The sequence below is a fragment of the Molothrus aeneus genome, chromosome 13 (assembly GCF_037042795.1).
Source record: "Molothrus aeneus isolate 106 chromosome 13, BPBGC_Maene_1.0, whole genome shotgun sequence".
NCBI classification, from domain to species: Eukaryota; Metazoa; Chordata; class Aves; order Passeriformes; family Icteridae; genus Molothrus; species Molothrus aeneus.
Window position 1 is genome coordinate 8,425,655 of NC_089658.1, and position 22,475 is coordinate 8,448,129.

A 22,475-nucleotide genomic window follows, 5' to 3' on the forward strand; every position below is an offset into this window, starting at 1 on the left:
GGTCCCTGCCTTCAGGTGTGTGACACTGGAGGCATTGTTGGTGTCAGGTGTGTCCCAGCAGCTGTCCCACCTGCTGCCAGTGCCCAGTGTCCAGTGTGGAACTGGCAAGCACACAGCTGGTTACTGTGTCCTTGCTTCTGGCAGTGCTGGGAATCCGAGGAGCTGGAATGGGAAAGGAAATCATCAGGTGTTGTCCTCCATCTTCTTAAATGCTTTTGCTACTGAAAAGTTCTCAAGACATTTTAAGTGTGTTCTGTATTCTTTTCCATAGATGCCAAAAGGCTCAGATGACTCTTGGGCCCAAAAACTTTACAATACTCATTTGAATAAATGTGCTCTCTTTGAAAAGCCACGTATGTCAAATAAGGCCTTTATCATCAAGCACTTTGCTGACAAGGTAAGGATTTTCCTGCAGTGCTGCTTTCCTGCTGGTGTGTGGGAGGGCATCCTGGGGCTGCTGCAGGCAGAGACTGGGCAGTGGCATCCCTGGCTCTACTCAGCTCTTGCTGCCCCAACACCACATCAGGAGGGGAAGGTGAGCTGGCAGCTGTGCAGGGACACACAGGAGCTCCTGACTCCATCACATGCTGTAACCATTCCCCTCCTTTTTCCAAACATGGAAGCTCAGTGCATTTACAGCTCTCAGCAGCACTGTATCAGTCCCAGTTATGCAACAGAAATGTACAAAAAAGGAAATCCTGTACCCCACTCCTTTTAGCTAAAGAGCAGCAATGAATTAATGCAGTTTTTGCTGCCATCTCAATGTGCAAAGAGGAGAGAGGCTAACAGAGCCTTTTCTATTGCTGGAGCAGTGTGTGCTGCTCCCACCCCTGCCTGGGCTGTGCAGGGAACAGCTATTTCTAGGAAGCTGGCTGAGGGGAGTGTCAGTGGGGTGCATGCTGTGTTCAGCTCCCAGTGCTCCTCAAACTGAGCCACTCCTCAGGTTAAAACAAAAACATTCATAATCCCATGTAAGACAGTTGTCCTGTTATACAGAAAAGCTGCCTGAGAATTTTGTCAGCTTTGTCAAAAAGGGTGTCAAGAAGCTCTCAGGTTCTTACCAGTAGGTCTGCACTGCTGACACAGGGGGTTGGAGGTCTTTATCTGCCTCCACTAGGTTTCTCCTAGGCTCTTGTATGTGTAGGAGGGTCCTATTCTTTTTGCATCTGGTGTTACCTTAGTGAAAACACCAAGAACATCTCTGTAACTGTTTAGATTCACGAGTTCTGTTCTGTGGGTGAGAGAACAAGAAGGAATTATTTAATATTTCCTAATCTGTTCATTAGGTTAAACTTTGATATCAAAAGCAAGGCTTTCCCATGTCTAGTCTGTGAGCAGCAAGGGCCAAGGAAAGCAGAAGGCACCTCCAAGCAGGTACTAGCAAAGCTCTAAGCTCTGCCCTGCTGTCTGTGCTAGGTGTTTTATGTTTGCTGTGTGCTGATGTGAATGCACACAGACATCTTGGAGCAGAAGCAAAGCCCCAGCTGGCAGGTCAGTGATGTGTGCTGCTGCTGTGCTTCTGGACAAGGCAGGGATGCTGCTGCCCTCTCCTGGCATGGCCTCCCGCAGGAAAACCATGGATGGTGCCCCAGGAACTGCTCAGGGTGGGCGTCCAGCTGTGCAGAAACCCTGGAGACATCCTGTGGCCTCTTCCCTCTAAGAATTGCTTGAAATGTTTTGCAGCTCGGGGTATAGTGTCACTGTGCAAGCACTGACAAACGGACTTTTGACAATAGTTTGGGTTTTCTTTCAGCCTTGAATTAGGACAGTGAAATAAATGGTAGGTTTTTATCTGACACTGGCTGTTCTTTGGTCCAGGAAATGCTGTAGCCCTGTGACAGAGGGTTGTTATGTATTGTCACGACATTCAGCCATTTTATTGCTGCTGGTAAAATGAGTCCTTTGGAGCACAAATGAGCCATTTCCACCATAATCTGCAGGCAGATGTACTTACTGCCTCTCAGCTAATGAGATGAGAGATACTTTGTTCTCAGTTGCCTCTGGATTTCAGACAGCTCTGCAGCCCTGATGGGCTCAGGGAAGGGGATGCTCAGCACACACTTGCATTGTTCACCCTTACAGGAACCATTCAGTCATGCTGCCTTGCCATGAGCATCTCTCAGCAGTGAAATATGTCTGGTATAATGCAATAGCAGTATTCCTCTCTCTGTTTTAATGTTCTGTGTTTTACTGGAAAGAACTCTCTTTGAGGAAAATCTGTATTTAACAAAGATGCACTTGGGAGCTGATATTTTCATTATGTAAAAGAATTATGTTTTAAATGTGAATGTTATAGCTGGTGAATTCTATGCAAATTATCATTATTTATTACTTCTAATACTTTCTCTTGTAAAATGATGGCTTTCAGGTGGAATATCAGTGTGAAGGCTTTTTGGAAAAGAATAAAGACACAGTTTATGAAGAACAAATCAGGGTCCTAAAATCAAGTAAGGTTAGTATAAGGACTTTTTTTTCTTCTTTTGCAGTTAAGAGTCCTTGAATTAAGGGTAATAGAAAACTTCTTATAAACCTAGGAAATATTTCTCCCTTAGTATCAGATCAGCTAAAATTGAACATAGTTTGTTTTACTTGGTTATCTGCATGAATTTAGAAAGTCCTATATTCTAACATTTTTCCATGTCTATTTAGCCACTAATTTCACTGTTAGTGGTGGTTGTTGTTGTTATTTTGGGAGCTATTTTGTTTGGGTTTGGGTTTTCGAGTGGGGGAAAGGGGATTTCGGGAAGGGGGTTTCTTTTTCACAAAATTTAGCTGTATTTTCTGTAGAGATGTCTATGACTTCTGATATACCATAGTGGTATAAGAAGGCTCAACAGTTAAGCCCTTAATTTTATAACCTGAAAACAGAAGGTCATTGTTTATGGTGTGAGCAGCAAATTTTTGAAGGAGAGACAAGTTCAAAATGAGAGAGGAATAAAGTATATAGACCATAAGGACACAAACCAGAACTTACAGTCTTGTCTCCTTGATATCTATGAAAGAAAGATAACTTCTGAATTGAAAAATACTGCATGAAGGAATATTATAGAACAGGCCTTTAATGGCATTGTCTGTGTTTGGTAATGGCAGAAATGCTGGTTGTGCTCTCAGAAATGTGAAGGCAATTAACTTGACATTGCACAGTGGTGGCTGTTGGGAATTTGCTAGCTCTAATGGCCCAGGAAGCTGGGTATCAAGGACAGGCTATCTAAAATTATGCTATTCTATCAGGAAAACCAACATTTTTCTCTTCTGTTTCTATTCTGAGCAGATAATATGAAGCTAAATGATTAAAACATGTGGTGTAATGAAACACCACAGCAGACTTTCCACTGGGAGCAGTATTGAGGTGGTTTAAGTGAAGCCAGTTTCTGGGGGTGGAGGGAGAGGCAGGTGGCATCTCTGGGGAGCTGGCAGAGGCCAGGCAGCCACTCTGTGCAGGACAGAGGGACAGGGTGCTCCATGGGATGACAGACAGAGGGGACAGAGCTGCTGTAGGAGCCTGACAGCAGCTTGGGCAGGCTCAGTGTAGCTTGAGGCAGTTCAGTCTAAACACTAAAAAAACCATGGTTTTACTCCATTTTGCCAAAAGCAGTATAAAGAATGTTTTATTTTTGTTTTTCATCAGTGCCTCTTTGTTAGTAATTGTAGTAGAACTGCATTTCTGACTTTTATTCCATTTTGTTGGTGGTGATGTTTTCTGGGTTTGCTGTGCACATCCAACAGAAGGTAATTCTAAATTGACTGCATCATCTGTCATCCTGCCCATGCCCACTCTCACACACAGCTTGGATGCTTCTTTGCTCTCCAGAGTGCATGACACACTCTGCTCTTGGCAGGGACTGTGGAATTCAACTATTTATTTTGGCCTTCTCTGTAAATCCACCCACAGAACCTCTGTGAAGTAGTTCAGGTTCCATGCATGTATCATGAAAGCAACACAACAATCCTGGGCTTTTATGCTTGCTACTTGCATGGTTGTTAGAATTTTCTGTTGTGGCTCTGTATTGAAAGAAATGATCTGTAAGATTGTTAGCAGCATGTGTGTTAGGTTGTCTGAAAAAATTAGAGGGAAGAAATGCTTCCTTGGCTTGTTTTCTATCACGTGAATTATCTACCCTTTGATCAGTGTTTTCCCTCTCTTTGAACACTCTTAGTGTTCTGAGAAACAAAGAAAATTGATGAGATACTAAAACCCAAACCAAACAGGAGTGGTCCTGCAGTTTGGATCATTGCTCCACTATTGCTGACCTGTGCTGGAGAAGCCAGACATTGTTCCTTTCTTCTACTTGGAGTAACTGGGCCAGTGTCTGTGAAAATAGTGCCTTTGACATGCACTTGCCCATTTTTGCAGGCAGATTTTCCCAGGGCTGGAGAAAGAGAATGATCCTTAGGTATGGACAGCTTAGAAGAACTCATCCATCTGCAGTTGAGACAGTGGGAACCCTACCCCCACCTCTGGTGTGTGGGAGCACCAGGAGCTTCAGAGAATCACATTATATTGAAATAAGTTTGTGTACAGGCTGGGAACACCTGGCTCTGTAGTGCCTGTGCACACCAACTCACTGTGTCACAGGCAGCTGACAAAGAGCTGCTACCCCAGCCATCCTCAGCTCTGGGCTGAGCCAGTGGAAGGAGAAGAGTAAATCACCTTCAGGAAATGTCCTTCTTCCACTAGCTCAGGTGAGATCAATCCAAGGAGATCAATACTCCCTTTTAAGTTCAGGAATTTAGGGTTCTTTTGTAGCATCCTTAGTCATTTTGTTATGCTGGAGTGCTGTGCTGGGTGCTGCTGGGGAACATTTGATGCCCTTTTCCAGCCCCTCTGGCACAACCACAGGGCACAGGTGCCATTTTGTTGTGCACTGTGTTCCATTGGTTATTGTGTCTGCTCACCAAGTTTTATGAGACAAAACCAATTTTTTAATTTTTTAGGTTGTGCTTGGCCCAATCGCTTTCTAGTACTGAAAAATGAATGTTCCTGTCTCTTGGGGAAAAAGGCACAGATGCTAGATATAAAATTATTCATGGACAGGTAGAGAGGTTCAGATTCTCTTACTCATAATGGTTCTGAAGAGCTGTAGTTGTCAGTGGAAAGACCTGGTGGTATTATTTTTAGTTATAAGTTACTTCAAAGCAGCTGTTAGATTTCAGTATATTTTGTAGCCATTAGAGAAAGGGAAGCAGAAGTCCTGTGTGGTATTTGGAAGGACATTTCAGGTTTTTCTTCCACTCCCACTGGCAGGGAGTAGATCTCAGTCAGATAAATTTGGCTAGTGGGGCTTTTTTTCAGTTGATGGTTCGTCTGTAAAGCTGATTATTTCAATTTGGAGTGATAAAGCAGGAATCATCTTTGCTGCCTGCTGCTTTATTCAGTGTCCCAGATACCTCTCAACCACAAAGGAGAGTGATGCACCATTGGAATAAGAGAGGACCCTGTAGTTTCCTTCTTAGATCAAAGCAGCTGTTTATAATTGCAGCTGGTACTTAGGAAACTGCTGTTGGTATCTAACAGTTTCACATGGCTCTTGTTGGCTATATGAAAAAAAAAATCAGAATTTTATCTTGAGAAGGAGACTCACTGATCAAACCCACATTAAATCATGGACCACTCACTGTACCATTTAGCCTGTCTGCTTTTTGCATTTGCCCCCTGTGAAGTTCACCAAAAATGCAGTTCTTACAAAATCTGAGCGTGGAATTTAACCTTAAGCACAAACAGGTACGATTGCTTGCTGGATTCTCACCCTCTGTGTATTTTTTATGCTGTTACACCAGTTCAAGCTGCTGCCAGAGTTATTCCAGGATGAGGAGAAGGTGCTCAGCCCCACATCAGCAGCCCCTTCAGGGCGTGTGCCTCTGACTCGAATGCCTGTCAAACCTGCCAAGGCCAGGCCAGGGCAAGCCAGCAAGGAGCACAAGAAAACTGTGGGACATCAGGTGAGTTTGAAGATGCAGCTCTGTTACAAAATGTCTCCCTTCACCTCCTGTCTCATAGGTCTCAAGGTTTGCTGGTGGCTCGTGGGATCTCTTATGATTTTGAGAGAGGTGCAGCTATTGTGACTTACAGCTTGGTGCAAATAGTCCCTAATTACCAATGCACTGTGGGGAATTTATTTTTATTATTTTTTTAATTTTTTAAAATTATTTTTTATTCATTTTTTATTATGATGCCAAATCCCAAACTGATGCTTTTCAAAACAAATTTAACATGGATGCTGAGAAGTTTTGAAAATCTTAAACTGAGTTTTTTGGATCATGTGCCACTTTGATTCAAATCCAAAGTGAGGTTCAATCCCCAGAAAACCTGGTTCCAGTTATCAGTGGCCAAACATAAAATATCTGCATATCTTTGCCATAATTAAATTAAAAGTATGCAAATCGGGTCTGTTTTCTGAGGTTATCTCAAAGATGACTGAGCTTGTTGAGGCCATTCCCTGACTTTTTTTTTTTCATTTATTTTTTTTTCAAAAAGTTTCGAAACTCTCTTCATCTGCTGATGGAAACCCTGAATGCCACAACTCCGCACTACGTGCGCTGCATTAAGCCAAACGACTTCAAGTTCCCATTCACGTAAGATGCCAGTTCCTGTGGGGTTTGGAGAGCCCCCGTTGGGAGGGATTGCCCAAAGCCACTGAACCTTGCTCACTCAGGAGTGAAGTGCTGTGTCTCCTTTCTCTGGTTATGGATTTACTCTGTTGTATGTGTATTACAGCAGGAGATGTTTGGGGATGAATAGAGGGAGAAATGCTTCCTGATGCCATTTTTTTGTTTATGGTGATATGTAAGGAAAAAGTTCCAACATTTTCATTGCTAGCAATTTCAAATGTAAGTGGGGTTTGCACTTCTTGAGCTGGAATATGCTTTGTCAGATTCCAAAGCCTTTTTCTTTTTTTTTTTTTTCTTTCATATATGGGCTTACTTAGAGTTTTTCTCAAAGCCCAGGCACACAAAGGCTCCTGTAGCTCTTGTGCTGGCCAGCAAGAAGTGCCAATGGGCTCAGACAGTTCTCCAGCCAGGCTGTCCTCTGTTACCCCTGAGTTTCAGGAGCACCTTACCAACCACCCATCACACTCCCCCTGCTCCCCACTGTGCCACTACCAGGACCCCCAGATAATGCAAGCCCAGTCCCACATCCCAGAGCCACCTTTTGTTCCTCCCTAGGTTTGATGAGAAGCGGGCAGTGCAGCAGCTGAGAGCCTGTGGTGTGCTGGAGACCATCCGGATCAGTGCTGCTGGCTTCCCCTCCAGGTGTGTTTGCTTTCTTTGGACTGCTTCCTGCTGCAGTTCTTTTTGAGGTAATGTTCATTGTTAGCACTGGTGCTCTGCCTTTGGGACAGGTGGACGTACCAGGAGTTCTTCAGCCGTTACCGGGTTCTGATGAAGCAGAGGGATGTCCTTGGTGACCGAAAGCAGACGTGTAAAAATGTCCTGGAGAAGCTGATTCAGGTACCTGCACTTAGAGCTGAGAGCATTTGGAGTCCGCAGGAATAGAGACCATATCACTTACTCCCTCATAGCTGCACTATTTTAGTACCTTTACAAAATACTAAACCACAAATGTATCCTGTAGCTCTTTGACTGCTGTTCCTTTCAACTTGGAATCAAACGGCCAGCAAAATTAATTTTTTTTTTTCAGTGTGCCTTTGTATATTCTCAGTTTTTCCCTCAAAGGAGTACTACAGCCTGTAGACATAAAATACTGTTCTCTTTCTGGTTCAGTTCTGAAATTTCAGATGTGTTTGAGCAGCAGCATGCTTTGTTCTGCCCTAGTCCTGATACAATAAGTGATTTGTACATGTCTGAAGCCCCAGCTGCCTTGTTTGCACTGTGTAATGTGGTTGAAGATGGACCGTTCAGAGGGGCCAGCTACAATTTAAACAGAAAATTGTACATGTGCACTGCCTGTATTGCTTTCATCCTCTGGGCCCCTTTGTCACCTCCTGTAGCCTTCCATTTTATCATCTTTGTCATTTTCATCTAAGCAAAAATCTCACATTGCCCCTTTGGGCCATGCTTGTGGCCTTATTATATTAATTTTTAACAGAATCATACAGAGAAAATACCCTTCTCCACTACTTAATTTAAGTCTCAGATTACCCAAAATATTCCACAGATAATTTTGCCTCTTGACTAACTGTGCTTTCATTTAGCCCTTCGTGCCTTTTTTTTATGCACTAACACTTAATGCTGTAACTTATCCTCTTTTTACCTTTGAAAATAGGACAAGGATAAGTACCAGTTTGGTAAGACAAAAATATTTTTTCGGGCTGGTCAAGTAGCCTACCTGGAAAAAATAAGGGCAGATAAGTTGAGAGCTGCCTGTATCCGCATCCAAAAGACGATCCGGGGCTGGCTGATGAGGAAGAAGTACATGCGGATGAGGAAGGCTGCCATCACCATCCAGAGACATGTCAGAGGGTACCAGGCACGATGGTAAGCACTGCCCAGGGCAAGTGCCACACCAGCCCCAGTCCAGAGCCCTGTAAGCAGGTTATTTAAATGTGATACACCTGTTCTCGCCTTCCTATGCTGCCTGAGAGGAGATGATTTTCCAGGGAAATGAAGGAAGTTTAATACAATGAATGTGTCTGTCCTGACTGGTTTTGACCTTTCTGAGAGGACAGTAGCACCCTGGCTCTATGATGCAGAAAACAAGTAGTACTAAGGAGATAGGTTGCAGGTGAGGTAAAGCAGGACTGTCTGAGTCCTTATTGCCCACTTTCCATGTTCCCTCCCAGCTGGGTCTGTCCTGCTGGAGAAGCCATTCCTCACCCAGGGTGCAGCTGTAAAGGGACATTAGTCAGTCAGTGACTTGTTTGGATTGACTTCTGAGGGATGGCCATGGGGCCAGAGAGAAGGGCAGGAATACAGGTGGTATTGTTCAAAGACAGGGTGATGATGAAGGCTGTAATAACCAACCTTCAGAAAGAGGCATATGTCATGATGCTTTGTAATTGTCTTACTGCAATAGCCAAGAACAAGAAAACATTTTCTGCTGGTGGAGGTTGGGAGAGTAGATCTGGAAGATGACCTAGAGGAAACAGCTTTAAAGTTGGAGAAGAGGTGATGAGAAATTAAGCTGAGTTTACCTTGTCAGTTGTTCAGTGCAGTTCTTAGGGGAAGTGAAAACGTTTCCCTGTAAAGCTTTGCAAGGTTTCTGTTAATTTGTCATTCTGTTGTATATAGCAAGTAAAATACTGTGTCACTGACAGCACTAAGAAGAAACTAAAAATACAGGCTATTAAAAAAACCCCAAGCATTCAATCACATAATTACAGGTGCTGTTTGTGATCTTTTCCTCAGCTATGCCAAGTTCCTGAGGAGAACACGAGCTGCCATCACCATCCAGAAGTTCCAGCGCATGTACGTGGTCCGCAAGAGATACCAGTGCATGCGAGAAGCCACTATTGCTCTCCAGGCCCTCCTGAGAGGCTACATGGTCAGAAACAAGTACCAAATGGTAAGAAATCACAATGTACTTTTTCTCTCTTCCTTTATTTCCACACACTTTCAGGACAAAGCTTCTCTGTGGTGTCATCTTGGGAATCTGAAATGTTTTGTGTGATGCACAGACAAAACAGCAGAACATGGATTAAGGGACAGCATCTGGAAATGTGAAATATCTAATACTGCCATCAAGTTGTCATTGTAGACATATCCTCATTGTCATCTAATACAGGCGTATTTAGACTTTCAGTGCAGCCAGTGGAGAATCCAACAGAGATTTACAGCATTTCTGACTTGTTATATAGAACGTTGAGACACTTAAAATAAATGCTGAAAATGGCCTTGCTTTAATCTCTCTCAGTCCAAATCAAAATTGCTTACATCAATATACATGTGATGCACTCACTACTGGTCCTTTTCCATCCCTAGTTTCAGTGATTCTGAAATGTCTTATGGAATTATGTTAGCAAAGAGATTCCCACAAAAATTGGATATTGAAAGTTATCCATGGGTGGAGTGGTTTAGTTTTAGTTTTTTAATGTATGTTGGTTTTGGTGTGGGGGTAAATTGATATAACCCCGTCCTAGCGATATTGGTAATATTTTCCTGAATATGCTTGATAATAAATTATTCAATTGAATAATTTGGTTTTCAGTGGTCACAGGGCTGGAAGCAGAATTATGATTCCAACTGCAAAGTGCTGATATGTTTCATAGCAGTTTTATCTACAAGAAAAGTTTTAACCAGGCTCAAAAGTCAGCCTGTATTTCACTGAAAAAGTAGCTGAGGGATTTGTTTTCCCAAGCACATAATTGTTAAGGGCATGCAGCCAAAAGCCATCTGATGCTTAGGTACCATATCTTTCTCTTTTATATTTGAAGTTTCTTTATATTTTTCATTTGTATTAAGCTTGCTACACAGTCATATATGTAGTATTCTAACATAAACTAGCCACAAAGTTGAAAAAAATAAACCTTGATAAGAATTTCTTAGTAGTAAGACCCTTATGGTTGACTTGGCTGTTCTTTTATGTGGATATCCACATTGCTTTTTATTGGTATTCTTAGCATTCTTGTTGTTACAAACTGTATTTGTGATGTTAAACAAGATGTGTTTTTAACAGTGGTCTGACAGATGTGACACCTGGGTCACAGCAGTAGGTGGCCTAAAATCTTCAGGAAGATGGGAGTTGTTTCCCTATGCCTTGTTAGTCACATCAGTAATACACAGCCCATCTGTCTTGCAGCACAGTTTAATAAACCTGTTATATTCCCTCCTAATGGAGATGGCAGGTTTCTGGTGGAGTCCCTGGAAGGGGTGGTCAGACCTGCCTGTCAGGAGGATCCCCCTCAAGCTGTGAATTGTTCTCTGCAGTAAAACATGACAGTCTGACAGTGCCCCTGCGGTGTGCTGTGTTTGTCTTGTCCTCCCAAGGTGGGATCTTACCCAGGCTGAGGTACAGGATGGCCAGAGAGGGAAGCACAAGCTCGGGGTGCTGTGGGAAGGTAAACACAGGTATTGTGGAGTTGATGATTGCAGAAGGGTGAAACTGAAAGGTTGCCCTGTGACAGGAGAGCTGGGCTGAGCCCTGGCTGCAGTAATGTGTGGGACACGTGTTGTTCCTTAGGATTGTGAAAGGGACCTGTTGTTGTTGTAGGAAGAGAGGGCATGTCTTGAGTCACGTGGGCAGAACAAGGAATTTAGTATGGTTGAATCATCTGTTTCACACATCCTGGGGAAAGCTCCTGCCTGAGACATAGCAGCGTGCTTCTCAGCTGGACAAGGAGTCTAGTTCCCCCACAGCTTTGACATAAGCTTTCCTGGGATATAGCTGGTAGATAAAGTAACTTTCCTGATCCTCTCACTGTACTTTGGAGTGGCTTGTTTCCTCCCTGGATTGCATGGATGCAAGAATTCCCTGGCGGATGAGGACCATCCCTGCGCCATGGAGGTATTTTACAGGGCTTGTTGCTTTCAAACTTGAGGTGGAAATTGTTGCTTTCAAACTTAGGAGGTGAAAATTGTTGAAAGCTAGTTGTATTCCAGTGTTCAGGCACCTGCTGGGAGCCTGAAGGAGTGTTCCAGAAAATGTGTAAGGAGGAGACAGGAGGCAGGAATGCCAACTGCATGGCATGCAGTCAGGAGGACTTTGGCTTTTGACCTTGCTGTGCTTTTCAGAGAGCTGCTTCCTTACCTTGGTGTGCTGAGCAACTGAGTGCTGGGATTTCCAGTCTCATTTTTAATTCAGAAATAAATGCTAAGGGAGAAAGTTTTTATGTATTATAGCCTTGCCACTTTGGCAGTGAATTTTAAATTCATTGATCTGAAACTGTAATCCTTCTAACACATTTCAGTTCATTTGCTAAGCAGTCTAAAAGAAAATAAAATTACTGTTACCTGACTAGTTTGTCTTATCAGCTTTGTGGTAAATCAATGTAAGAATGTGAACTGCCTATGATATTTAAACTATCAATTCTGAGCATTAACATGAAATCCTAAATAATTTTTTTCTTTAGAATAAACTGTTTTATTTGCAGAAGCTTTATTAAGTGAACTCTAAAGCTCTTGGAGTACTGGAAGCCTTGTGGATTTGGGCAGGCTCTCCATGCATATCTCATATAATCTGCTTGAATTCAGAGGTTCCAGACCTGGGAGATCTGTGATTGAATTAGTGGGTGAAGGATCCAAAACCAAGTGGTAGACTCTTCTAAGCTGAACTCCCTGGCTAACACACATGACTGGTTTATGTTACAGATTATTTTTTTTTAATAATATGGATTTTTTTTTTACAGCTCAAAGCTATGGTTGAAATTTCTGCCATCAAATAAATTCAAATTACTACACTACAAATTTCTTATTAGAATAGATGGAAAATTTTCCATGCTGGCAAGCCTAAGATATGTCAAAAAAGGCAACAAAAAATCCCCAAAACAAAATAAGACAAACAAACCAAAAGCTTCTTACTTCTTAACAGCTACAATTTCCTCTGGGAAATGCAGTACAGACTGCATTGCATATCAAATGTGGTAATTTTAAACTTTGTATTGATGAACTCTATGCAGCATATGTCAATGATTCTAAAGTGTTTCAAGATAAAGTTGCAGTTTAAAAAAAAATATTGTATTTGTAATCTTGCCAACAGGTACTATGTACTTTTGCAATTAGCTGAGCACTGACCTCAACACAAAGGAATGCCTGGTGCTTCCATGTGCCTCCAGTTCGTTTTGTCATGTTTTCCTCATGTTCCTCCAGTCCTTCCATGTGCCTCCAGTTCTCTTTTGTCATGTTTTAAAAAGAAAAGGATTCCTTTTCTTTTTACTCATTGTTGTTGTTCTTGTTCCACTCTTCTTTCCCTCTTATTTTTAATTTGAAGTTATTCCATTTCTTGCTACTCTTCCCAGAAGTTTCTCTTTGCAGGTGAAGGTATCTCAGTGTCCATTGTTACAGGGGGTTCTGTGCACTGCACAGGTGCAGTTTGGAGCTCTAACCCTGTGTTTCCCATGTGTTTCCCCCTGCAGATGCTGCGGGAGCACAAGTCCGTGGTCATCCAGAAGCACGTGCGGGGCTGGCTGGCGCGGCGGCGCTACGGCCGCACGCTGCGCGCCATCGTCTACCTGCAGTGCTGCTACCGCCGCATGATGGCCAAGAGGGAGCTCAAGAAGCTCAAGATAGAGGCCCGCTCCGTGGAGCGCTACAAGAAGCTCCACATTGGCCTGGAGAACAAGATCATGCAGCTGCAGAGAAAAATTGATGAGCAGGTAAAAGCTCCCGGCCTCTGGGAACACCTGTCAAAGTTGTGGTTAGCTTTCTCAGCGCTGTGGGCATTCACAGAGTGCACTGAATTTTCATTGTAAGGGCTCAGTTCTCTTTTCTGATGAAGAATAGTGATAGGAGAGAAGGGGAGGCCACAGCAGAACTGGAGCAGTCAAACATCCACTTGTTCCTCTCAGCAGAACTGAGAAAAACTCCCACTCGCTTAACGCCAGCAGTGCGTTTGAAGCACGTCAGTTGCTCTGTTTTAGGGGAAGGTGGGGTGATCCTGTCTGATGTATGTGGGCTCTCCATCTGATTTTAGTTTAGGATGTGCAGGCTTAGAGACTGGACTGCTCTGTCACCTCGTTAAGCAATTCTGCAAAACCTTTTTGAAATGGGGAAGCTGCTCCTGTGCTCCCATGCCTGGGTGTATTGTGTAGGGAAGGAAAAGGCTCCCTCGGACCAGAACCTCTCTAACAGCCGCTCTGTCTGCGTGGTGTTTTGCACAGAACAAAGAGTACAAATCCCTGCTGGAGAAGATGACCACCCTGGAGGTGACGTACACGACGGAGACGGAGAAGCTGCGTGGTGATGTGGAGAGGCTGCGGCTGAGCGAGGAGGAGGCCAGGAGCGCCACCAGCCGCGCGCTCAGCCTGCAGGAGGAGATCGCCAAGCTCCGCACGGAGCTGCACCACACACAGGCCGAGAAGAAGAGCATTGAGGAGCGCGCAGACAAATACAAACATGAGACTGAGCAGGCATGTATGGGGTCTCAGATGCATGAGAGGATTTGCAGGGGCCTGGTGTTCACTCAGGTTTTGCCCAGGCTTGATTTTTTTCACTTGTGTGGCTGGTATTTTTATTGTGTTTTTATAGCTGTACAATCCTAAATAGGCTTGGTGTCTAAATGGCTACACCTGTGGTAGAGATATATGCTAAATCCATCTAAATCCATATATTGTATGTAAATATATGTATCTAATCTATTCAGATTTTGATACCAAAAGCATTTGCAAAGCCAAATCCTTGAGCTTTCTGACTTAGTCAGAGGTAGTGAATTCATTCATTTTACCTGCCTAGAGAGAATAATCACATAGATAGCAGAAATCTGTCCCATATTCAGTATTGAAAGGTGCTGCTATATCCTGCCTAATGTAGACAGCCAGTCTATTCAACACATGTGCACAGTCTAGTTCAACAGGTTTCAGCTCACCCCTTTTCTTTGCTAACCACAAACATATCAAACAGGCTGATTTCTGTCAGGAGCACTTGCTGATAATGGTGCAAGTTTTGAGTATTGGAAGAGCCAATCCATCATGACGTGATGCTGCAGTGACAAGGTTCAATATCAGATAAGCATAAGGGAAAATATGAATAGGTAAAGCAAAGTGAATGCGTGGTAACCATAATCAGAGACAAATGAGTACCTGGCAAACCTGAACACAGGTTAAGTGACACAGCTTTAGGGCACAGGCAAGATGTTAAATTTTGGTGTTACCCAATGCAATGGAATTTACCATAGAACTACCAGATGTGTTACTATTTTATGAATATTTCTGTTTTAATGAGCCATTTACATCTTTGGGACTTTACTGAAAAATACATGGCACTGTGGAGTGCTTCAGGGCAGTTTTAGCATCTGATCAGAAATGGGGCTCAGAACATACAGGGGAGTCAACAGTGGTACATATTTAAGAAATGTAATTTGGAAATTAAGATACAACTTAGTTCACCAGTTCCACTTTGTGAAGAACAGTTTAAGTATTTGAACTTTTGTTACAGCAAAGATGCCATTGTTGTTAGAACTACTGATGGAAGATGAACTGCATTCTGAGTCAAATACTTTATTGTCTCTGTAGCTGGTGTCAGAGCTGAAAGAGCAGAACTCATTACTGAAAACAGAAAAGGAGGAGCTGAACCGCCGCATCCATGACCAGGCCAGGGAAATAACAGGTTGGCTCTATTCTCTTCATTCAGGTTCTCTACTCCATGCTACCTAGCAAAGCAACACTCTACTGCATGGATTGGGCTAATTTGCCTTAGTTTACATTCCTTTTTGTGCATTCATTTCTTTTTTTAAGAACTTGCAAACATGAGAATTATTTACCATTTGAATTTCCACAAAATCCTAAAGGGTTCGGGGCCTTTTTTAGGGGGCTGACTGTTCCAAAGCACTTCAATTTTTAAAAGGCAGCTCTGATATTTAATACAGTTTATCCACTACAACTTCTCTGGCTCTGTGACTGTGTAGGCAGAGCCAGGAAAGCTTAACTCTAGATGTGAGGGCTGTGATGAAGGGAGCTGTGATGAGGAGGACCAGGATGCTTGAGGTGTAAAGCACCTCACATTTTGCTTTACATAGCACAGCAATGGGCTAGTGCCTCTACTTCCTTCCTCCTAGAATCACCTATAGAAGGTATTAGCAGAATAAATAACTTGTTTGAGTGAGCACTTCTGTGTTTGCCACAGTATTGCTTTGGCCCTTCATATTTTTGGCTGAATGTTTGCCCAGAGAAGCACAAACACCAGCTTCAAATGGCAGGCTGTTCCTATGGTGCAGACACAGGCCTGTACCTCCTGCATGGGTGCCCTGCATGGTGGGAAGGGCTGGAATTCTCACTTGGGATCCCTGCTGTGTGTGGCAGAGTCGATGGAGAAGAAGCTGGTGGAGGAGACGAAGCAGCTGGAGCTGGATCTGAACGACGAGCGGCTGCGGTACCAGAACCTGCTCAATGAGTTCAGCCGCCTGGAGGAGCGCTACGACGACCTCAAGGATGAAATGAACCTGATGGTGGTGAGTGGCTCCACAGCTCAGAAATCCAAAGCTGTTTACACCTGTGTTCAGGCAGAGTCTAGGGTGTGGAATTTGCAGGCAGCCCCAACAAGGGAAGGGATGAGAATCTTGATTCCATGTGTCAGAAGGCTGATTTATTATTTTATGACACATATTATATGAAAAGAATATGATATACTAAAACTACACTAAAGAAAGAGCAAGGAGACTTCAGAAGGCTAGCAAAGAAAGGAATGAATGATAAAATCTTGTGACTGCTCATAGCCTTGACACAGCTGGACCTGTGAATTGGTCATTAATTAAAAACAACCACAATAGACCAAAGATGCACCTATTGGTAAACCATCTCCAGACCACATTCCACAGCCATCAGATAGTTATTGTTTACATTTCTTTTCTGAGGCTTCTCAGCTTCTCAGGAGAAAAATCCTAGCAAAAGCATTTTTCAGAAAATATGTCTGTGACACTAGTGGGCTAAGCTGGTAAGTGCTGTCAGCTGTATGTGTTGGTGACCTGTACTTGAAAGGAGAATTTGTCCTTTTAAATCCTGTTTATTTTGATTAGTTCAGCCAAAACAAGTACCTTTAAAATTTGTTGTTGATTAAAAAAAAAAATAATTGTCACATCTGTGAAGAAGGCTGAATTTCTGCTGTGACTTTCCTGGTGGTATTACTTGTGCTGTCCACCATTATTTTTCCCTCAAGTTATTCACATCTGCTGGGGTTGTTTGAGCCATCTTCATCCAGTGATAAATTTTAAGTAGTCCTAGGAATGTTCTATGTGGCAGGAATATAAACTATTCCTCAACAGAATGTCTAGGAAGTTAAAAAGTAAAAAGTTAAAAGCTACCTGTGCTTCCTGTAATCTGAGTGTTTCTTTCCCACAAAGTGCTGCATCCTTGTTTGGTTCTGCTTTCTGCAGCACTCCTTGGTGGTGTAGGATCTGACCTGTCTCCATGGTGTTGAGTGCTAACTATATCTCATAGGCTTTTAGGTCTTTGGAGAGACCAGAATCAAAAATATTTTCTTATTGATTTTGATAACTGAGACATAACACCAAATATTATAAGCTGAGCTAAAGCTTGTGAAGAGACAGTGGCAGGGAAAGCCAGGTACTGGTACTGATTTGTTCCACTTGCACTTCAGAGCATCCCCAAGCCTGGGCACAAAAGAACGGACTCAACTCACAGTAGCAATGAATCTGAATATACTTTCAGCTCTGAGATCACAGAAGCAGAAGATTTACCACTCAGGATGGAGGTAATGTTAAAAACCCCCCACAACTTTTCACTGCTATGTGGTTGAACTCATTCCTTTCTCTTTTTTTTTTTCATAAGTGCTTCTGAACACCATATCCTTACACTGAGATATCTAAAGCTTTAATCCAACTTTCTCCATTTCCTTTTAGAGAACATCTATTCCTTAGTTATGATCCTGTGTAAAAAGACTGTCAAAGTATGCTTTGAATTTTTCTTGTATTACTGTAAGCACAGAGAAGATACTTGGTGATCTAGCTGATTTACATCTGTGAAACATTTGGTTGTCAGTGTTGGTAAGCACAATCACTTATTCAGGCCAAAGTGGGAGCTCAGAGAACCAGTGAGACTTCCTGAGGAGCCTGCCTACTGTATAGGCAATGATTTAAAATGGCAAGCTGCATCCTTAGTAGCTACATGGAATGAGCTTCCTGTTGGGGATGAGAAATTCATGTTGGATCAGGTTTTCTCTATTTCATAGAGAGGAATCAAACTCACAGAATGGGAGTTTGCTTTGCATATGCAGCAATACAAATCCCAGAGTGTTTGGAAAAATGATCAGGAAGATGTTCAAAAATGTCCAGAAAGATGACTTGATTCAGCTAATGAATAATAACCATAAATAATTTGTGGTGCAACTCCAAGGCATTGCTAACAGTTTCCAAGGTAACTCCCCCTTCCAGCCCACCCATCACAGTGGGACTGCAAACACAGAGCCCTCAGGGTGGAGGTCTGGCTGTGCTTGGCACTTTCCAGAGTTAAAGTTTTCTCTGTGCATCTCCTTAGCTGTAAGCCAAGCACAGCACACCCTGTGTGCCCTCTGCCTGGGTTAGGGATCTGCAGGGTGGCTTTTGACAGGCTGTCAGAGCTGCCTTGGAAAGCCTCCACAGAGAATGATTTTCTGCTCTGGATGCAGATATCCTGACGCACTGGGGCTGGCACAGCCTCTCTGTGCACTCTGTCATCATTTGCCTTCCCACTTATGTTTCTCACCTTGCATAATGGTTTCAGGATGATGCTCCTACATTCAAGGGTAATCAGGAGGAGGACAGTGGAACTGCATGAGATGGGATGTCACAGATGAGCCAAATGCCAGCTTTTCCTTTGGCTGATAGACTTGCTGAATTGCTGTTCCAGAGCCAGCTTTGGGTTTTAGAATATGAATGAAGAAATGAACTCACACAAGAGTGTGAACAAATGCAGCACTCTTTTGTTTAACCCCTCAGCATTCTCCAGTTCCAACTCTAAACTAACAATATAGATTAATTATACAAAACCACATTAAAAAATCAGGTCCACCTCAAGGCAAACAAGTAAAGCCAGAAAATTCAAAAGCCTCTTTCCATTTGCCTGAGCTGTTGGTGTGGTTTATGACTCTTCCCCTCAACAGTAAAAGGAGATGAGGTGGAAATGGCTGTGCTTGCTTGTCTGATAGTCATTAATATTAATTTTCTACTTCCTTTTATAGGCTTTAAAATTTTATGGTACAGTTCATGGTAAATACTTTGATCTTCTCAGTACATAAAGTACAAAAAGGCTGATGGACAATTTCTAATGCACCTTCAGATTGCAAACACTGGTCCTTGCCCAGAGAATAGTGAAGAAGCTGATGAATTAGGCTCAGAACGGCTGTATAATTAGCACACTAAAAACAAAAAGGCATAAAATATATTTTCTGTTACCAATTTTTTGTATCATATCCCACTAAATTAACCTTCAAATTGCCAGAGAGATTTCTCTTTAGCTGAAGAACTTACTAAAGAAATCATTGAAAACTAAACCAACACACAAAAAAGCCCTTATTTAGAGTTGTTTCCAGGTGAGTCTAACCAGAAACTTTTTCTTTTTTTTACTTTCCCCCCTTCAAACAAGTAAGACTATAAGGTATGCTTAGTTATAGCCCTCCTGTCTACTAGGTAGTGCCTAGTGCTTTCTTTTGCTAGGCTTTAGGCGTAGAAACATTTTCTACTAGTAAATCCTTTTTTAAAATAGTGTTTGATAGCTGATGAAATATTTTAGGTAGTCAATGCTCAGAATCAAGTAACATCTCTGTGTTCCTCTCTTTCCCCAGTCTGTTTCCCATCTTTACTCACGGTTGTGCTTCCTTGTGCTGTGGAAGTGGAATAGTTCTTGACTTACCGCTGTTGTTTCTGAAGCAGGAGCCTAGTGAGAAAAAAGCAGCGCTGGACATGTCTCTGTTCCTCAAGCTGCAGAAACGGGTTTCAGAACTGGAGCAGGAAAAGCAGTCCCTGCAGGATGAACTGGACAGAAAGGAGGAGCAGGCTCTCCGTGCTAAAGCTAAGGTGGGCTCCTTGCAGCTGATCAAATGCTGACACCACAGTGTCCCTTCTTGTGAATCAGTAGCTCTGTGAATGCTGACTGGCTTTCACTAAATCTTTATCTTCCTCTAGCATTTGCTTTGCTTAATGACAAGTTTCATACTGGTGCTTAGTTCTAGGGACTGATTATTTAGTTTTCCAAGGTCCTTGAGATCCTCTCATGGAAGACAAAACAAAAGGTGCTTGGGACTTTGCTTAAAAAAAAAAAGACTGAAAGGCTGTTTTTATTAAGGAATAGCCATAAGGAAATTGACTTAAATGATGGGGAGAATGGGTAATTGTTCATTTTAGGCAGAAGAAGAAGTGTTTCCATAGCCAATGCACTGGGCTTAGACACGTTAGCTGATTGTAATGTAAATTCTCCTGATTTGATCTCCTTAAGTTCTTAGAAAATTATGAAACCAGTTTTGGCAATTGTTTCTTATTATATTTCTACCAGTGAATTTCTTTAGCATACTGGGGTTCATCCTGCTGTTTCATTGCCAGTGACAGTATGTGATTTTATTAATATTAACCAATTAACCTCAGAAGTAAAGGGGACAATGCCAATATTCAAACTTACTGAGATGTCTAAAGCAGTTAGCAGTACCAGAATGAGTGGTTTACAGTTTTAAAGGAAAATAATTTGAGTTCTCTTTTGTTTTTCTACCTCAGTGAAGGATTTTTAGTTTTCACACTTGTTTGTATTCGTTCATAGGAGGAAGAAAGGCCTCCCATAAGAGGTGCAGAGTTGGAGTATGAGTCGCTCAAGGTAATTCTAAAACAGAGGTTTCTGGGTTTTTTCTAGTAGGACTCTTGCCACCAATTGTGTGTGCTGGCATAGAAAATTACATCAGCCCTCCTGTTTCCAAATAGTAGCTGGAGGAATTAGAACAAATATTCCCCAGCAGTCATTTCATTGTAGGACTGCTCTTTTTGAGGTGTAGAATGTGTGGCTCGGGATACAAAACAAATAGATCCCCTAAGCCAGGGGGAGTTCTCTGTTAAAACACTTAGTACAGCTTGCAAGTTAATCTGAGCAAAAATACAGTGATAAATGTAGGTCTCTTTTGCAGAAACATTATTTAAATTTCTGCCTATCTTAGACCACTAAAGCTAAAATATTTCCTAATAGTGATGCAAAATTTTCTTAGCCTGCTGACTGCTATTTGTTGTGAACTTTTTTTCTTTTTGCTAAGGGGAGAATAAGAGGCAAAAAAGATTGGCAATTCTGTTTGCCATCAAATCTGTCTGATTCACGTGAGTGTGCTCTGATGTCAGAACCCAGGACATCCCTCTGGCTGCCCTGGAGGGCTCGAGCCCCTAGCACAAAGCTAAAGACACCTGTGCCTTTGATTTTAACCTATGGAGAAAATTACCAACTTTATGTGAAGATTTACAAGCCATGAGAGTTTAAGTAGAATGATAATTTGTCACAGAGTGAAAAAGTAAAACTTTGGGGTTTTTAGAATGGGGATTCAGAAGCCAAGATGGAGGGATTTGGGTGTGCCTTGTCCTTCTTCTTTCTTCTTCTTAGCCTCCATCTTCTGTGTGATGGTGGCACTTTTGGATTGGTTTAGAGTAGAAACATACTGTCTAACATAGGTGATAGGTATTGGAAAATTATTGTAAATAAAGTAGACGTAGTTTTTAGTATAAAAAGATAACACCGCCCCAAGGGCAGTCAGTGTGCCATGGACCGACTTGCTAGACAGACCTCAGCAGGCCAGAGAAAGAATGCTCTAGATAACAGAGAGTAAACAACCTTGAAAACCACAGCCGAGGAATCCTGACTCCTTCTTCGATCCCGGGGCTGGGAAAAAGAGACTTCCAACACCTTGGGGTCATCTGGACCACAGGGACTCCAAGACTCTGGTTTTGCATTTCAGACAAAAGGTTAGTCCTGTTAGTGAAATCCTCCCAGCCACTATTGACCACTGTCAAGGGGCCAGGGATACAGGGGAGATTGATGGATTTCTTGCAGCTGCACATAATTTTTACCATTTCTGTCCCTAGTTTTGTACCTGTGGGTTACAGACATGTTGCAGTGCTGCTGGGTGACAGGACTGTCCTTGTTTCTTACAGCGTCAAGAGCTTGAATCTGAGAATAAAAAACTGAAGAACGAGTTGAATGAGCTGCAGAAGGCCCTGACAGAGACACGAGCTCCAGAGGTGACTGCTCCTGGTGCCCCAGCATACAGAGTCCTCCTGGACCAGCTGACCTCGGTCAGCGAAGAGCTGGAAGTACGCAAGGAAGAAGTTCTCATCCTGAGGTCTCAGCTTGTGAGCCAGAAAGAGGCAATTCAGCCCAAGGTAAATCACACTCAGCAGGTAGGAGAGTTACACTGCATCATTAACATGCTTTATTTATTAACAGCCTGCTTGAAGTGGCAGAAGAAAGTAGTCTAGGTTGGAAAATCTTCCTAAGTGTAATCCGTTGGTCCATTATTAGTGCACAAATCACAGCAGTCTGAACTAGGAGCTTGTATTAATCAGCCAGTCTGGGGTTTCTCTACCAGCACTCATGTGAAGATGTACCAAAAGTCTGATTCCCCTCCAGACTCCTTTAACAGTGCACAAATAATTCTCATTGGGAGCTGTGTCATTTCTCTAGTGCCTTTGGACTGGAAAATTGAAAGGAATTGTCAGGAATTCCTTTCAATTAATAGTTGAGCAAAAGGGACAGTTTGTTTACATCTGTATGATTGCAAGTCAGTAGCATTTGTAAAATAACCTCTGAAGATAGGTAAATTCCATATTACTGCTTGATAGGTGCTATGTGCTTTTATTTAAAGAAGAGTGGATTACAACCACTGAAATCATCACCTAAAAAGCTCTGATGACATAGTTAGGGAAGTAATAGCTTTGCAAATAAGAATCATTCAACCTGAAAAGGTATCATGCA

The 22,475-nt window shown here is 42.5% G+C and overlaps 1 protein-coding gene across 2 annotated transcripts in view; it reads left to right on the plus strand.

The window, feature by feature from the left end:
* MYO5A (myosin VA) overlaps positions 1-22,475 on the plus strand; it is a 100,840-nt gene that overhangs the window by 58,493 nt on the left and 19,872 nt on the right. Inside the window, exons 13-28 of one of the 2 annotated variants that reach the window (XM_066559069.1) lie at positions 272-397; positions 2,369-2,452; positions 5,779-5,940; positions 6,476-6,573; positions 7,165-7,251; positions 7,341-7,449; positions 8,225-8,436; positions 9,307-9,463; positions 12,969-13,208; positions 13,713-13,961; positions 15,063-15,156; positions 15,849-15,997; positions 17,143-17,256; positions 19,409-19,555; positions 20,289-20,342; positions 21,656-21,883. In XM_066559069.1, coding sequence (XP_066415166.1) covers positions 272-397; positions 2,369-2,452; positions 5,779-5,940; positions 6,476-6,573; positions 7,165-7,251; positions 7,341-7,449; positions 8,225-8,436; positions 9,307-9,463; positions 12,969-13,208; positions 13,713-13,961; positions 15,063-15,156; positions 15,849-15,997; positions 17,143-17,256; positions 19,409-19,555; positions 20,289-20,342; positions 21,656-21,883 — 2,310 coding nt within the window. The remainder of the gene's footprint in view (positions 1-271; positions 398-2,368; positions 2,453-5,778; positions 5,941-6,475; positions 6,574-7,164; positions 7,252-7,340; positions 7,450-8,224; positions 8,437-9,306; positions 9,464-12,968; positions 13,209-13,712; positions 13,962-15,062; positions 15,157-15,848; positions 15,998-17,142; positions 17,257-19,408; positions 19,556-20,288; positions 20,343-21,655; positions 21,884-22,475) is intronic. The other variant, XM_066559070.1, reaches the window with a different exon arrangement.